The sequence below is a fragment of the Mastomys coucha genome, unplaced genomic scaffold, assembly GCF_008632895.1.
Source record: "Mastomys coucha isolate ucsf_1 unplaced genomic scaffold, UCSF_Mcou_1 pScaffold21, whole genome shotgun sequence".
In the NCBI taxonomy this organism is placed as follows: domain Eukaryota; kingdom Metazoa; phylum Chordata; class Mammalia; order Rodentia; family Muridae; genus Mastomys; species Mastomys coucha.
Window position 1 is genome coordinate 129314160 of NW_022196904.1, and position 18070 is coordinate 129332229.

Consider the following 18070-nt stretch of genomic DNA (forward strand, 5'->3'; position numbering starts at 1 on the left):
TTCATTGTACAAGGGCCATAACAAACAACATAACAATTACTCTAATTCCACTTATGAGGCACCTGGAGTCATCCCATTCTTGTAGAAAGTAAAAGGGTTGGTGCCAGAGGCTGTGAAGTAGAGTTGGGAGTTAGTGTCTAACAGAGACAGTTTTAGCTTGGGAAGATGAAGGTCTAGAGATCAGAGTCCTGGAGCCTGATGGTGGGGATGGCTACACACTGATGTGAAAGTGCTTGATGCTGTACGTGGTTAAGATGGTGAAGTTAAAAAACACACAATAGTCATGGTGTGGTAGCATGTACCTTTAATCTCAACATTTGGCTGATCTCTGTGAGTTCAAGGTCAACCTGGTCTATATAGTAACTTCCAGGCAGCCAGGGATATACAGTGAAACCCTATCCATAAGAAAATAATAGCAATAATAATTAAAAAAAAAACCACACTGATTCTCTAGAGACAACTGAGTAGAAACTAAACTGTGAAATGGTTACTTTCATTGAATTCTCCTGTTGGGAATCAGCAGACAGGGGGCCACTTCTCTCTTGAAGCTTATATCCTGAGCTATGCAGTATGGATAGTGCACAGGAGAGTGGCTGGCCCAAGCGTGCACCTGCCCTTAAAGTGAAGTTTAAAAAAAAAAATCAAGACACCTTGAAAGTTTCCCAGATTTCTGATTTAGAAGACCGTAACAGATTGACTTCCAACAACTGGTGAAGGTTGCAGGCCACACCACGAGTACCCAACCTGTGGCCACAGCCCCAAAGCCTTCGGTAGGAACTGTGGCCGACATTACTACCCTTTTGGATAATTTATCTGCCTCTCAATTGACAGGCTGAGCTTTCCTCTCCAGGGTGGCAAATGGTATAGCTGCCAGCTCTCAGTGATCTTTGAAGTTGGCCTTCCTTTTCTCTACAAATGCAGCCATCCCTTCTCTCCGGTCATCCTGGCAGGAAAGAAAGAAGAGAGGTGAAGTTTGAATCTTCCCGTTGAGGCCCTCAGCTGACTGCCTGCTTCTCTAAGGTGCTCTTATGTCTCCCTCCTTCCTTGCCTGCTCTCTGAGCTCATCAACAAGACAGTGATTCTGTAGTAGACCCACCTGTGGCCCATGAAATATGGGATTCCCCACAAACAATGCTAAGCATGGGACAGGGGATTGTAAACCATCCAGGACATAGTCAATCAGGAGTACCAGAAACTCATGCTCACAGCACCTATGGATCTGGCAGGGTCTGAGCTGGGAATCTCTCACAGAGCTGTGGGGCAGCAACAGAAGCCTGCTTTTCACCTGCCCCTTCCTTGGCCAGTGGGCACACTATGTGCAAATATCTTTACTTCTTCCTTAGAGGACCAAGCCATTTAATTTTTTTATTTTTTATTTTTATTTTTAAGTGTGTTTGTGTGTGCAGCATAGAGAGCAGAAGTGACGTATCAGAGGAGCTGGGAGCTGGAGTTGCTGGTGATTGTAAGCCATCTGGTGTGGGTACTGACACATAAACTCAGGTCTTCTGGAATAGCAGGAGATGCTAAGCCATCGCTCCAGCTCCCTAAATGTTTCTTTTATAAAACACTGAGCACTGGGCCAGTGGAACAATAGATAATGCATCTGATGATCAGAAGATTCCTTAAAACACCTAGATGTGAGCTTCTGAGAAGAAGTGAATTATAGGCAAGCATGGTGGCACACTCCTTTAATCTCAGCATCCAGGAGGCTGGGGCAGACAGATCTCTGTGAATTCGACACCAGCCTAGTCTACATAGTGAGTTCCAGACCAACCAGGGCCATATCATGAGACTCTGTCTCAAACAAATAAACAAAGTAAAATTTAAGAATTAGGTGGTGGTAGTTAGAGATGGCTCAGCAGCTAAAAGCATTTGCTACTCTTGAATAGGATCTGGGTTTGGTTACCAACACTTAAATGGTGGCTTACAACAGTCTGTAACTTCAGTTCCAAGGTATCCAGTTCCCCTTTCTGGACTCTGCAGGCACCAGGCATGCATATAGTGTATTTACATACATGCAGGCAAAACACTTATGCATACAAGATAAATACTATTTAGAGACAGTTTCTCTGTGTTGCACAGGCTGGTTTCAAACTCTTGGGCTCAAACAATTATCCTTGGCCCCAGGCTCTCTGGGACTACCGTGGCCAGCTACAAATCCACTTTATTTATCTATTTATTTATTTATTATTTATTTATTTATTTTAAAGATATATTTATTTTATGTATATGAGTATACTGTAGCTGTCTTCAGACACAGAAGAAGGCACTGGATTCCATTACAGATGGTTGTGAGCCACCATGTAGTTGCTAGGAATTGAACTCAGGACTTCTGGAAGAGCAGCCAGTGCTCTTAACCACTGAGCCATCTCTCCAGCCCTACAAGTTCACTTTAAATACAGGATCTGATGCTTAGTGGTGTAACTCATGGGGCCTTTTTGCAGTAAGAGATTCCCAGCAGCATCTGCCATGGAAAGAGACTTGAATCCTAAACAGAACATGTTTTACTCACAGTGGCAAAGGTAGAATAAAAGAGCTTCTTCTCCAGCTTATTTCCTTCTGTTAACGACATTTCAAAGGCTGAAAAAGAAACCCTGGGGTCACCAACTGAAGTACCAAATGTGAGGTACCCATGTCAAAATGACTGTGACCTACAGAAAGGGCTACAGGCTTGCCATGGGCTCTTGACTGATCCAGCTCTTCCCACTTCTCAAGTGAATGGCCTATGTTGATGTAGCCATATGAACAGCCTGCTCTCCTAGGCCGCCCAAACACCTTAGCAGTGGTCCAGGACCTCAGAAAAGCACCAAAACTGAACAAAGAGTGAACAGCAGACTCTGTCCAGCTATGAGGATCTGAGGTGGCTGGTAAAACTGAACATAGAAACACAGTAAAGGATAAGAAGCAGAAGGGAATGGCTATGTAGCAGGGATAGCACCTGCTGGGGTCTTCCAGTGGAGAACATTGTCCTGTAGAGCAGTGCTGTGGAGGCTCTGAGCTGTGACTACGCCTGCCACTGTGACCTTGTCAGAAGCCTTAGTTGCTCCCTGTGTGTGCCACAAACAGCTGACTCTTTAAACATCAACATACCTGATCATGGCCAGCAGCAACCCAAAGGACTGGTGTACCCTCTGGAGGTAGCAACAACTTTTCTGGGTCACGTCTTTTTTGCCCCCCAAGATAACTCTACATGTGATACTAAGCAGAAATACAGTGCCATTCCAAATGCTGAGATAAACTATTACATTAATAGTCCATTCTTGGGACTGGAGAGATAAGAACACTTGTGTTCTCATAAAGAACCTGGGTTCCCTCCACAGAGAGGCTCATGACTATCCAACGTCCTTCGCTGCACCATGCACACCTGTGATGTACATACACATAGGCAGCCAAATACTTACACTCATAAAAATAAGAAATTTAAAACAACCACAAAAACTCCATTCAGGTGGTATCCCACAAATCCTTGTAATTCCAACCCTGAGAGATCTGCTGGCCTCTGCTGGCCTCCACACATGAAAAAGCACACAGACCCACATACATGTACACATGGATATAAATTGACATACATATTAATAAATAACAGAATTATATTAAAAAAAGACTCCAAGCTGGATGTGGTGATACATGCCTACAATCCTAGCAACTGAGACAGGTGGATTCAGAGTTTGAGGGCAGCTTCAGTTATATATAGAGAGAGGACCTTGTCTCAAAATCTAAACAACAGGATTAGTCAGATGGCTCAGTGGATAACAGCCCATGTCATCTGGCCTAACGACAACTGGAATTCAATCTCTGGAACCCATACCGTGAAAGAGACAACTGACTCCTCAAATCATCCTTTGACCTCCACATGTGCACCATGGGATACACCCTCAATATGTTAAAATATAAAATAAAGAAATAACTAAATGAATAAATTTAAAGAGAAGAAGAAAGAAAGGTTGAGGTAGCTCTGAGGAAAGCAAGTCAGACCAGCATCATGAGGTTAGAGAAGCAATGAAATGCTTCATATGAGCCATGCTACTGCAGGCCCCAGGCTACAGCCCACTTGCATAACCAGAACATGGGCTCAGGAGTGAACCATTCAATCCAGATCCCCAGAGACAGCTTTCCCACGAACCACAGACCACTGACTACAGGGGCTGTGGCTACATTCTTGGTCTTCCCTCTGTGCCTGATACTGCATTGCCATTATGTTCTGGGCCTGGCCCAGTCTTGGGTCCTGGTATAAAGAGATACTCAGAATATCTTATCAGACCTTTGAGTGACCAAACCCTGAAACACTGTGGCAAACCGCAAACTTTCCCACTGCTGCCTGGGACAAGGTGGGGTGGTTTGGAACCTCACAACTTCACCTATGCAGTCCCGTGGACTCTTCCCGGCAGACTCCTACCTCCATTCACAGCTTCTTTCGCCATGGCTACTATGATTTTGGAATTGCTGGCAATTTTTTCTGCACATTGGATGGCCTCTTCAACCAGTGTTTCAACAGGAAAAATCTTGCTTACAAGACCTAAAACATGAAAAGTCTGAATATCATGCAAAAATATCCTTGTCCACTTCCTCTAGAACCCAGTGACACTAAGAAGCCAGTTCTCTGGGTCCTACACAAGGGATGGCTGCCCCTGGCAGCAGGTGACTCTGTGCTCTCCACTGCTAGACTCCAGTCACTGACCTCTTAGGTTGTACAAGCCATGCTGTCTACAGGATCAAATGGAACAGAGGACTTGAGATCTGTGGTCACTGCCAAGGGCAGGGAAAGGGCTGGCCTTTAAGAGCTTTTAAGGGCAGTGGGAAGAGATGCTGCTCTTGGGCCCAACTTATTTCAAGATATAAAAGCCAAAGACAGAACCTTAGGGCTCCAACGCCAGCCACCCACGGGCACACCTGAAGCAACCCTAAGCCTCCCCAGTTTACAATATCAGATACCCCACCTGCTTGCTTGGCATCCTGGGCTGAAATGCGGTCACCAGTGAGGACCATCTCCATTGCTAGCGATTTGCCAACTGCTCTGGTGAGTCTCTGAGTGCCCCCAGCACCTAGAGGGAGAGATCTGAGGTCTCAGCTAGCCCTTTGTCGGGTGACAGTGAAAAGAAACCCAGGGCTGGGATGCAGCTCAGTGACCGAAGAGGCTTTAGCACGCACGAGGCCAAGGGTTCCTTCTCAGCATTAAAAAGGAAGAAAGAAAAATCAAATTGGTTCCTTTCCCACCATTCTGGAAGGTTCCACGTCTGTCTGAAAGCCCATGCTGCATTGAATCCTAGCCTGGGCTGCCTTCTCCAGGCAGACCTGCACAAATACACTGAACTCCCTGCCCAGAATCTCAGAACAAGCCTGGTCGACCCTCGAGAGCATCGGAGGCCTTCTCTGGGTGTGGTCTCTTCCCTGAGGGTTCCAGTCCTTTCTCTGAGTGTTCACCTCCTCCTGCCGGGTCTAAGTGGCTCCTGGAGGGCAATGCTATTGCTTCCTCCATATCTCAGGGCTTTCCCAGGCAGTGGGGAGTAAGAATTCCCCAGCTACTGTGCTGCACTCAGGAAGGCCATCTGACCTGCTACACCAGTGGCACAGGAGTGGGCAGAGCCAGACTCACATGGGACAGAGTTTTCGGTATAAACCCAAGTCTATTCATTTTCCTCCCAAGCTTCTGGCATACAAAGCTCTTAAAAGTGTATGGATCATGGGCAGGAAAGAACCATTGTGGCTCAAGCCAGTAAACTCTGTGTGTATGATATTGCTGGATTTAGGATCTGTAATGTTCGTAAGAGATGGGTATGTCCTGAGGCTCCCAGATGGGTATGTGCTGAGTGTCAAATGCTGTCTTTCAGGTGCTGGCTAGTTGAGAGAAAACTGAACAGGTAAGTTATCCATCTCTGGTTGGATGCAAGCCGTAAGGCTGAGACTCAGGCTTGTCCTGTTACAGCTCACATATCCTTACCTGGGATGGTCCCCAGGAGGATTTCCGGCTGTCCAAACTGGGCTTTCTCCCCGGCATAGATGATATCACACATCATGGCAAGTTCACAACCCCCACCAAGCTGAAAAAGAAAAAGGTTCAGAAGCAGGTGGATTTGACCAGAGGAGCTCAGGCAGAAAACCACTCTATTTGCTTACAGAACTTTTCTGGAACCACGAAACAGAGTCAGAAAACAGCAAATGTTAACCTAGCTGAATGGAACTAGATTTAAGTGGTAGGGTTAAATATAAGGGTAATGTTGCTTAGCAGGGGCTTGGAGACTTTTATGCAAAGGGCCAGGTAATAAATATTTGTGGCTTCATGGTGAATAACTCAGCCTGGCATAGTGACTCCAGATCAGCCACAGAGGGTAAGGGCATGAGTGGCTGGCCACCCCCACCCGGATGGGTTTTATTCAATAATCAGCATGTATAACAATCACATGGTTTTTCCATGGGCTAAGCTATGCTGCATTTCTCAACAGCCTAGTTAAGTAGGAACCCTAGTGGGCACCCAGACAGAGTACTCACAGCCTTCACACAAGTAGCTTAGCCACTGCAGCAATTAAAAGGAAACAGAAAAGCTCATTAACGCATCTGGGAACTAGCCAATGGGTCTCTAACCCAAACAAAGCAGATAGCAAAAGACACTATTGGCCTTTTAAAAGCATAGGCCCTTCCACAGGAAAACTGTGGGACTGACACTTACAGCATAGCCATTGACAGCTGCGATGACCGGCTTCTTGACCCGGGTGATATGGTCCCAGTGGCTCAGGAACTTGCTGGAGTAACAGTCCTGAAATGTCCGGTTCTGCATTTCCTTGATGTCAGCTCCAGCTACAGGTAGAAGTGAGGTTCAATTACCAGACATCAAAGAACTTCTCAGTCTTGTATCCGATGCTCAAGGCTTGAGGGCACTTCCCTCCACAGTGGGAACAGCTACTCACCAAGCCAACTGTTTTAAGAAGGTAACGTTGGGGGCTGTGGCAGGCAATGGATGACAGATACACTTAGAGAAGGCCTGGCTTAGGCCAGTGTTTACCCAACTAGTAAGGAACTGAGCATACCTGAATATTCAACACACGCCCTGCTCTTCCACATAGATTACTTTACAGGTTAGTCTATCTTAAGGCACCCTCCCATCACAGAGAAACTAGTCCATTTTGCTGCTTCCCACAGGCTATAGCATCCCCCTTCCGTCCACAACCATGGCTGTGCAGCACACCTGCAAAGGCCTTCTCCCCACCAGTGAGCACAATGGCGCCCACAGCGGGATCTTCCTCAAAGGTCGCCAGTGCTTGGTTGAGTTCCTCAATCAGGCCATTGCAAAGTGCATTGAGTGCTTTGGGGCGGTTCAACTGGATTAGCCCCACGCTGCTATTCTTTCCTTTCTTTTCCGTGATGATATATTGAAAGTTAGCACCTAGGTCAAGAGGACAAAGGGAAGTGTTATAGTAAAGACATTAAAGCTGGTTAATCTTGGTCATTAAAGTCATTAAGGTTGGTTTAATCTTGGTCATCAACCTGACCACATCGGCAGTTGTCTTAGTCAGGGTTTCTATTTCTGCACAAACATCATGACCAAGAAGCAAGTTGGGGAGGAAAGGGTTTATTGAGCTTACACTTCCACATTGCTGTTGATCACCAAAGGAAGTCAGGACTGGAACTCAAGTAGGTCAGGAAGCAGGAGCTGATGCAGAGGCCATGGAGGGATGTTCTTTACTGGCTTGCTTCTCCAGGCTTGCTCAGCCTGCTCTCTTATAGAACCCAAGACTTCCAGCCCAGGGATGGCACCACCCACAAGGGGCCCTACCCCCTTGATCACTAATTGAGAAAATGTCCCACAGATGGATCTCATGGAGGCACTTCCCCAATTGAAGCTCCCTTCTCTGTGATAACTTTAGCCTGTGTCAAGTTGACACACAAAACCAGCCAGTATAGCAGTCAACTACCACCCAAGCCTTACCTGTCAAGGATTTTCTTAACTGGTTCTTTTGAGGTGAAATGACCCAACCCTAAGTCTAGGCCACACCTTTTGCTGGCAGCCCACATAAAAGAACATGGAAGAAAGAAGTTTTTGATTTTTGCCTGTTTGCTCTTACTCTCGATGTCAAGTTCATCTAATTTTTTGTTTATTTGTTTCAGGTTTTCGAGACAAAGTTTCTGTCTTGGATTTCACTCTGTAGACCAGTCTGGCCTAGACTTAGAGATCTACCTGCCTCTGCCTCCCAAGTTCTGGGATTAAAAGCATGTGCTGCCACCACTACCACCACCAGGCAACGAATCTACTCTTAAGGCACCCCTTCTCTGGTGTTTGAACCTAGTTCTTCAGGATTCCAATATACACTTAAGACCCTCAGCTCTCTAGCACGTTTCTGCACTCCAAAACCAGATTGGGCCTGCTAAGACATCTAGTCTCTTGGATTGAATAACTACTCAGTCCTTGGCCTTTCTTTAAGGAAACATCCATTGTTGGACTACTCAGATCACAATCTGTAAGTCACTCTAATACCCCCCACCGCCAATGAATAGATAATATATTCATTCTATCAGTTCTGTACTGAAACAGGTATAGACAGGGAATTCTGCACCGCCCTTACCGATCCAGCCTGTAACTCTGGCTATGATCTATCCAGGCATGGTAGTGGTGGTACATACCTTTAATCTTAGCACTCAGGAAACAGATGCAGGTGTATCTGTGAGTTGCAGGCTAACCTGGTCTAGTTCCAGGCCAGCTAGAGCTATGTAGTGAGATACTGTCTCAATAAATGAACAAAAAGTAACAAAAAAGAAAACTGTAGCACAGAACATTCACCCTCCTCCCATATGCCAGCACTTTCCAGACCATGACAGCAGGTGAAAGCCGAACAGAGCCCAGGCCTGCTGGAGGAGTTTGCCTGGTGGGACAGAGGCTGATACAAAGCACCATTTTGTTCTAGGTGATCTGGAGGGCCAACCAACTCAGACTTGGGGGCTGCAGCCCATAGACTTAGGGTGAGGAAGATAAACCTGAAAGTGAAGGTCTGTGTTCTGGGTGATTTGTTCTGTTGTAACTTAAGTGTGAGGTACATTACTGAACAGTAGGATGTCTGCCATTCAGGGGAGCAGAACATGAGAGCCAATCCAGGTTGGGATACGGGAGGAGCCCTTGCCCCAGAACATGGTCAATAATTCACAGTAACAGTGGAGCACTAGATGGCTGCAGTGGAGTCCAGCCAAGGAGTGGGAAGGGAGGAACTATTCAGCTGGCTAGGGAGGAAAGTGGGTGTGTCAGTATGGGCTACGCTGATTGGATGGTTTGAAGGACTTGCTCAGGAGAGGCTGTGGAAACAGCAGAGACTAGACAAGAGGCACTATGGACAACCCTTTCCCAATACTCAGGCTGTCTTGCTTAACCTACTTTCACCTTCCCTTAAAGCTACCTAAAAACACATGGGATTTCACAACCAACATGCATGCTCCCAGCTGGCCAGAGATCCTGACACTAATAAAAGTTCGAGCGTTGAGAAGCTGCCATTACACCCAGGGCCCTCCCACTAGACATGGCTTCTAGGGGCTAGGATCTGGCTGGTCTTGTAAGGTGAGACTAAAGTCAGACTGAGGAGCGGGCAGCGGGGTAAGGAATTGGGAAGGGGGTCAGTCGAGCGGTGGAGTTGGAGGCTCCGAAGGAGGATCAGGGTGTGAGGAACTTCAAGCTAGAGTCAGTGGTCACTTGCAGGAAATCTGGGTTTAGTGTGGGGATGCATACTCAAATCCAGGGTCCAGGTACTTCAGAGTTAAGTGTTGGGAGTGTATGCTTGTGGAAGTGAGGGTCAGACAAAAGATCTAGAGTCAGGAGAGAAAGTCCAGGATCAAGGGGGGTTGCGTGCAGGCCGGGGCTTAGGAACCACCCAGAAGTTATGGGTGGAGAATCCACCCCATGTGGGTGGAATGACGCACCCCGCCGGTGTCCGCACTCACCCGAGGCGAAGCGCCGTGGTTCTGGGCAGCGGACTGAAGACAACAGTGAGCTGCAGACTCTAGGTAGCAGAGCACGCAGGGCCGCCATGCTGGAGAGACGATTTGTTCCGCCCACAGAATCGCCCCGCCTGCAGAATCGCTCCGCCCCAGATCCCAAGACTGAGGAAGACGGAAGCTAAAAAAATGGACCCGTGACCTAGGCGGGGTGGTACAGAGGGCAGAATGGGGCAGCGTGGGGTGCTGGGCTGCGGTTCTTTCAGTAGTCTGTTAATTGCATCATTTAGGTGGTGTGCCCTTGGCGGGTGCCCAGTTTATGAAGCCAGGCTGGGAGACCTGGCTGTGCCCTTTCCCCTGTGATGGCCGTGTCCTTTCGGTCTTGACCACTGGAAGGCGCGATTGCAGATAGAGCAATAGAGCATAAAGCCCTAAAGTGTGAGGCGGTTCTGTTTAGTTTTGTGTCAGGGTCTTACTACATAGCCTTGGCTGGCTTGGAACTCTCCTCATGGGCAAGGTTGTTTCTCGGTCTCACAGAGATCTGTTTGTCTCTGCCTTCCAAATGCTTGGATTAAAGGCAAGAGCCCTTATACCCTGCTCCAAAGGTATTCTTTACATGACAACTGACTAGCTTCATAGCACCAGGTGAGGAATAGCTGTGTATTTACAAGATGAGAAGATTTCATATAAATTTAAAAGAAAGCCAACGTTTTGTTCACGTAAATTATCTTGAATTACAACTTTAAAATGTTTAGCAAGTATTATCAGTTTATTTGTAGATAGGGATAAAGGACAGAACTTAGAGACAAAAGAAAACTTGATACTCTTGTGCTGGGAAGCCTTTGTGAACCCCAAAAGACCTCCAAGGAGCCGTTTCAATGTAATAGGGTCTCTTTTTTACAAGCTCCGGCTTGGGCTCTCCTCCAACCCTACCCTGACACAGCAGGATGGGAAGGGAAGGTGGAGCAGCCTCGAACCCTCAGCGGACAAGGTTTTACAAGAAATGGAAGTAAATGAGGGGGTATCCATCCTGGGAAGTATCTAACTGAATGTCTATTGTAAGCCAACTGTATACAATTACAAAGGGTCTGAAGGTGCATCTGAAACAATCAGGCTAATCATTGTTTTACTGTTGCTAGGAAGTAGCTACAGCGTAACTGGCCAAGGACAAGCCATGGGGTCTTTTCTGGTAAGTGGGTACAACTTGGGTTCAGCTGCAGGTCAAGTTCCCCGGCTTTTCTTTTTTTCTTTAAGATAGACCAAGGTTTGGCCTCTCAGTACTTTAAAGAAAACAATCCAAATCAGAATAGAACAGTCAGCAAGCTTTATTTCAAGACTAAGATAGAATAAAAAGAGAAGGGGTTGGAGAGATGGCTCAGTGGTTAAGAGCACTGACTGCTCTTCTGAAGGTCCTGAGTTCAAATTCCAGCGACCACATGGTGGCTCACAACCATCCATAATGAGAGCTGATACCTTCTTCTGGGGTATCTGATGACAGCTACAGTGTACTTACATATAATAAATAAATAAATCTTTTTAAAAAGAATATAAAGAGAAACATATCACAACAAACTTTTGCTCCAGGTCTCTGGGTTAGCATAGGCTAGGCAACCATGACAGTTCCAAAATGAAATGTCTCGAACACAGTTTATTTAGCAACCCAGGGCTGGTGTTGAGGTTAGGTGCCTAATATTCTCTTGAGTTTAGGAACAAAGGAAGAAACACCTAGAGAGTGAGAATATTGTATTTGTCAGGGTTCTCAAAAGGAATAGGACTGATAGAAAACACACACACACACACACACACACATTTTCTGATTGTCTGGGATGCTTTAAAAACTTCAAATATTGGGCTGGAAAGATGGCTCAGTAATTAGGAGCACTGGCTGCTGTTCCAGAGATCCTGAGTTCAATCCCCAGCAATGGTGGCTTGCGAACATCTATCATAAGATCTGGGACTCGTGTGTGTGTGTGTGTGTGTGTGTGTGTGTGTGTGTGTGTATGTGTGTGTGTGTGTGTGTGTGTGTGTGTGGCTTACAGGCTTTGGCTCAGTTAACCCAATAGTGACTGTCTCCTGATAGCAAGTTCAAGGATCCGTCCACAAGGCTGGAGGGGTCAGCTCGTCTTCAGTGTAGTTGGAATCCAGAAGAAGTAGGCTCTAATATCAATGAGGGAATCCTCAGGATCAGGATGTACAAACTGGCCAGTGAGAGTGAGGGTGAACAGGCAACAGGCAAAAGCTTCTTTCTTCTGTGCTCTTCATATAGGTTGCATGAGAGCGTGTGATCTAGATACAGGCTGGCCTTCCTATATCAAATGATCCAATCAAGAAAAACTCCTCACAGATGTTTCCTGGGATGCAGTCACATTGGTAATTAAGAATAGCCATCACAACTATCAGGGACTTTAGCAAAATTAAAAACCTCTGTTTCAAAGGAGACCATCAGGTTGAGACACAAGACACAAGCAGGATGAGAGAAACTTTTCTACAAGTCTTACATCTGGTAAAGGTCAAGAACATATAACACACTTTTTTTTTCTCTTGAGACAGGGTTTCTCTGTATAGACCTGGCTGTCCTGGGACTCACTCTGTAGACCAGGCTGGCCTGGAATTCAGAAATCTGCCTGCCTCTGCCTCCCAAGTGCTAGGATTAAAGGCATGCCTGGCCACATAACACACTCTTACAACAGAATGGGAAAAGATATCGGAAGTACAAAGAACAAAAGATGAACTTACATTTCTTCACTAAAGACATATTGTTTGAGGGATATTAGAAGATGCTCAACATCATTAGTCTTTAGGGAAATACAAATCAAACCCACTTCAAACCTATAAGGTTGACTACAATAAAAAAAATTTTTTTTAAGTCAACAGTGAGTGTGGGAAAGCATGTAGAAAAAAAGTTAGAGCCTTTAACATTGGCAGTGTTTTGGGAATATTTTTAGATGAGCACTTGGACATCAATGAGAATGGAAAAGAGGGGATGTCATCAGTGAGCCGGAGCCAGGACAGCTCCTAAAAGGCTTTGAAGCAGAGTCTAGTTTGTATTTTCATTGTATATTCCAAAGCCACAAGGTGGGGTGGGCAAGCAAGCAAGATTTTACACAGAAGCCTGTGTGGCAGTCAGCAGGTTGTTAAGGACAATGACTCATTGTTTCAGATAGCAATTGAAGTCATGCTTGCCAAATAGGCAGAACAAGCAGTGCTTTATGAAAGTCACTAAATAAATCAATAAGTCAGTACCTGACAATGGTCTTTCCTGCCTTACTCAGTGATGGGAGTACAAATTGGTGTGGCCACTTGGTCTTTGTGAGGTGCGGGTACATGTTCCTGGAGATTGAACTCTGGCCTACATTATCTTGCCTGCCCTTGTCTCAAAAGTTAAAACAGCAAACCAACATCTAGGTGCATACTCAAGAGAAATGAAAACAGCCCCACAGCAGCTCCTAGGTACATAGTAGCAAATAATCAGAAGGACTAAAAAATATAAATGGCCTAAATGTTCATCAAACATTCTATATTTGTATAATGGACACTGTGTCAGTTAGGGTTTTACTGCTGTGAACAGATACCATGACCAAGGCAAGTCTTATAGAGGACAACATTTAACTGAGCTGGCTTACAGGTTCAGAGGTTCAGTCCATTATCATAAAGGTGAGAGCATGGTAGTGTCCAGGCAGGCATGGTGCAGGAGGAGCTGAGAGTTCTCCATTTTCATCTGAAGGCTGCTAGCAGAATAAAGACTTCCGGGTGTCTAGGGTGAGGGTTGCCCACGCCCACAGTGACACACTTACTCCAACAAGGCCACACCTCCTAGTAGTGCCACTCTCTGGGCCAAGCATATACAAACCATCACAGACACCTTAGATTTTTTTTTAAAAAAAGATTTACTTATTTTATGAATGTGAATACACTATTGCTCTCTTCAGACACACCAGAAGAGGGCATCAGATCCCATTACAGATGGTTGTGAGCCATCATGTGGTTGCTGGGAATTGAACTCAGGACCTCTGGAAGAGCAGTCAGTGCTTTTAACCACTGAACTATCTCTCCAGCCCCTGCCCCCAGCCTTAGATTTATTTTTTTAAAGATGGGGTCTTCTATATAACTCTTGCTGGCCTAGAATCTGCCTAATCTTTGCCTCACAAATGATGGTATTAAAGGCACACAGTACCATACTTGATTACTTAGGTATTAACATATTCAAATAGATACCTTTGAATATGTTAGAATGTACAGGGGAGATTGAAGGTGTAGCTCAGTGGTAACATTCTTGCCTAGCATGCACAAAGCCTTAAAGTCCACCGTAAATACAGCATATATATGATGAAATGGTGTAAGTACTGGTGCACACTGTATGTGGAAAACCTTGAGAACATGCCTCATCCTATCTAAATCTTTATATGAACCATCCAGAATAGTGTAATGAAAAGGTTTTGAACTCGGTTGTGGTGCTGGCTGTACAACTCTGCCAGTATGCTGAAAGCCACTGGCTTGCACTTGTCATGTGGGTGAAGTGCATGCAAATTCCATATTGATAAGACTATTTTTTTTGAAGAACAAGCCCAGTTTGGTTTAGTCACATGGGAGATATCATCTGCGGTGTTAGACACAGCCCCCCCCCCACCTTTGGACAAGCATAGTAGTCTCCAATGGCCTGTTTATGAGCATATGACTACCTCATCTGCAGGGCAGCCTTTGATTCAGACTGGTGCTCTATATCTAGGGGATGAGAAGTACTATTGTCTGCTTGGGGTGAGCCCTGGACCATCAACAGGGTGGCCCAAGAGGAGATAAGGAGTTGGTGAGGGAGGAGTGAATCAGGCACTGTGGTCAGGGGAATCTTGCAGCTCTGACTTACTAGGAATCAGATTGCTTCTTTATTTATATAAGTTTCACAGAACAAAGACAGACTAATGATCATCCAAGAAGCACAGATTAAATTATTTTTCTCTGGACATGTGCTTGGTTTTTTGTTTTTTTTTTTTCATTACATGTTCAGGGATACAAATTCAGTCACAGACAGGAAGCATAGATAGAACAAATTTTATTTCTATTATTAGCCCTATAACTCTAGTTCAAAGAATCTACATAGTGTCTCTGCTAAAACAAACACATTTATTATCTGCAGTCTGCTTTTAGGCTGGCAGCATTTGCAGGATTGTTTGTTTGTTTGTTTGTTTGTTTAGATTTATTTATCATGTCTACAGTCTGCATGTATGCCTGCAGGCCAGAAGAGGGCACCAGATCTCATTAAAGACGGTTGTGAGTCACCATGTAGTTGCTGAAAATTGAACTCAGGATCTCTGGAAGAACAGCCAGTGCTCCTAACCGCTGAGCCCAATATTTGCAGTTTTTAAAGCATCCCAGACAAACAGAAAATATCTGAGCTGGTCTTTTTATGAGTAGCAAATACTAACAGCTAACTCCTGTTAGGAATCATTTCACCATCTACACTCTAAAGTAGGAAAAGATTATTTTAGTTAATCTATCTTATTTATTGACTTCTATTCCTCCTGGGGTGTACCCTGTACAACCTTCTTTCTTTAAACTACATTTTCAGAGAGCTCTGAGAATATCATAAAAAGAGGCAAGAATCTGTTACTAATTCTCTTGGCCAGAGTTGTCAACTATCTCTGTTTGCCAGTACCATTCATACTGTTTGAGTTTGCTTGGTAGCAAACTAAGCAGAATCCAAGAAGATTCCTGGAGTCATGGCCTCATTACAAATTGCTAGCTTTTGCCTATTTGAATGTCTTAGTCAGGGTTTGTATTCCTGCACAAAACATCATGACCAAGAAGCAAGTTGGAGAGGAAAGGGTTTATTCAGCTTACACTTGCAAATTACTGTTCATCACCAAAAGAAGTCAGGACTGGAACTCACCCAGGGCAGGAACTTGGAGGCAGGAGTGGATGCAGAAGCCATGGAGGAATGCTGCTTGCTGGCTTGTTTCCTCAGCCTTGCTCAGCTTGCTTTCTTATAGGACCCAGAACTACCAGCCCAGGGATGGCACCACTCACAATAGGCTGGGCCCTCCCCACTTGATCACTAATTGAGAAAATGCCTTACAGCTGGATCTCATGGAGGCATTTCCTCAAGGGAGGCTTTCTCTGTGGTAATTCCGGCTGTGTCAAATTTGACACACAAAACCAGCCAGTATACTGAGCTTATGACAATCTCCAAGGAATAAGGAAGAGTTCCAAATAGTGACTAGATAAAGTTAGTTCCATAAAAGCAGAAAAAGACTCAGACATAACTTTCTTGGGAAAACACATAAAATGAGTCACAATGCAGAAAGTGCCCAAGAACACAACACACAAAGACCAAAACCTAAAATTGAGAGATGGAATGACAGCAATCTCAGCATTCTGCTCAGCTTTGCTGGGACTGTGTCAAGCAGCTGTGCTGGCTTCATGAATTTGCCGTTTTCAGAGGATACAGCTGTTCAAACTGTCCCTGCTGTATACCACTGGAGGCCCTAGGTGTTACTACCAGCCGCTTGGTTCAAAGTTTCCACCTCAACTTTCCTGTATCCCACAGAAATTAAAAGAGGAATTGGTAAATGACAGTTTGACCGAAGACTCTGCCTTTCCTCTAGAAGGGTCACAATTGTACAGGGAAGGCCAGGCATAGTGGAGTGCATGGCTACCCCGTTAGGCAAATGCAGAAAAAAGGTTCAGGAGTTCAAGATCAGTCTTGCCTACATAGCAAGTTTCACGCCAGCCTGAGCTAATCGAGATCCCCATTTTTCATGATCGTGATCCCTCCCAAACATAAAACCAGTTACATAGAGAAAAGATGAAAGAAAAGCCAGGAAATATACACATTGACTGAGATAGAATAACTTATCCAGTCTGTTCTCAAAGGGAAGGGTACTTGGGTCCCAGGCTATTCTCCATTAACAGAATTTTAAAAGATCTTCTACTTACCTTGTAACATACATTTAACTGAGGTATCTCCATGCTATTGATCCCTAACTCTCTTTCCCACTCCCCCAAGCACCTTCAACATATCCCCTCCCCCTTCATGCACCTGCTCCTGTTTGTAATCAACTGAATCCAATTGGGCTGCTTGTTAGAATGTTGATAGATCTTGGCTTGAAACTGTGTAGGTTGTCAATGCTGCAGCATGTTCATGAGTACGGTGGCCATGTCATGGCCAGAAGTCAGCATTTCATAGCACTCTTCTTGATCCTCTGGTTGTTACATTTTAAAAAAAAACTTTAAAAATATTGATTAGTTTTTAGTTTATGTGTGGGTATCATTCATGTATGGATGCCCATAGAGGTTGGAAGGGGGAGTTGGATTCCTGGAGCTAGAGTTATGGTGCTTGTGAACTACCTGATGTGGATGCTTGACTGGGAACTGAACTCCAGTCCTCTGGAAGAGCAACATGGGATCTCTCCACTCCGTGGCTCTTACACTCTTTTCCTTCCCACTCCTTGACATTCCCTGAGCATTGAGGGTGGGAGGTGGGGAGGTTGAGACAGATGCTTCATTTAGTGTTGTACACTCAAAGGTCACTTATTCTCAGCTCATGGACTAGTTGTGAGTCTCTGTACTAATTTCTGCCCACTGCAGAAGAAGCATCTCTTGCCAAGGTTGAGAGCAGCATGAGTCAGTGGGCAAAAGCAAACATTTAAAAGACCGTCTCTGATAGCACAACAATTTAGCAGCACAGCAGAGGCCCCTGCTTCCCTCCAGGGCCTAAGGGTCCTAAGCTTCAGCTCTGCTTTGCTGTAACAAGCATGACTTCCTCCCTTTGGAACAGGCCTCAAGTCTAATCCAAAGCGGATTGTTATCTTCATAGCCTTTGTGCTACTGTTGTGCCAGTGGGCACGTCTTACCTGGCAGGCCAGTACTGTAGCATGTGGGAACTGACACAGAACAATGCCACTGATAACTTTTCTCCTACAGCAGCCTGCGTAGCCACTTTTGACACTACGCAAACTAGCCAGCAGGAGGGAAGTTTTCATGTCAGTTTCAATGTGATTTTCTATGTCTTGTGAAACCAACTTGTTAGCTGTTTTAAGACTGGGTAGAGGAAAATGGTGAGTTTTAAAAACTGGCATTTTGAGTGAACCAGACTAGGTGGTTCTTTGTCTCCAGGTCAGGTTCCTTGATGTAGGGTGGGATGTCTTTGGTATCTCTGCTCTGGAGG

General features: G+C 45.2%; 1 protein-coding gene across 1 annotated transcript; it reads right to left on the reverse strand.

Moving 5' to 3' along the window:
• Positions 1-282: 282 nt before the first annotated feature.
• On the reverse strand, positions 283-10060 carry Echs1 (enoyl-CoA hydratase, short chain 1). The gene is made up of 8 exons (XM_031388728.1): positions 9916-10060; positions 7181-7378; positions 6665-6792; positions 5939-6038; positions 4938-5042; positions 4397-4516; positions 2513-2580; positions 283-943 (listed from the first exon to the last, which is right to left on the reverse strand). Exons 1-8 carry the CDS (start codon positions 10001-10003, stop codon positions 878-880), a joined length of 873 nt encoding a protein of 290 aa, XP_031244588.1. The 5' UTR covers positions 10004-10060; the 3' UTR covers positions 283-877.
• Between the last annotated feature and the right edge of the window lie 8010 nt (positions 10061-18070).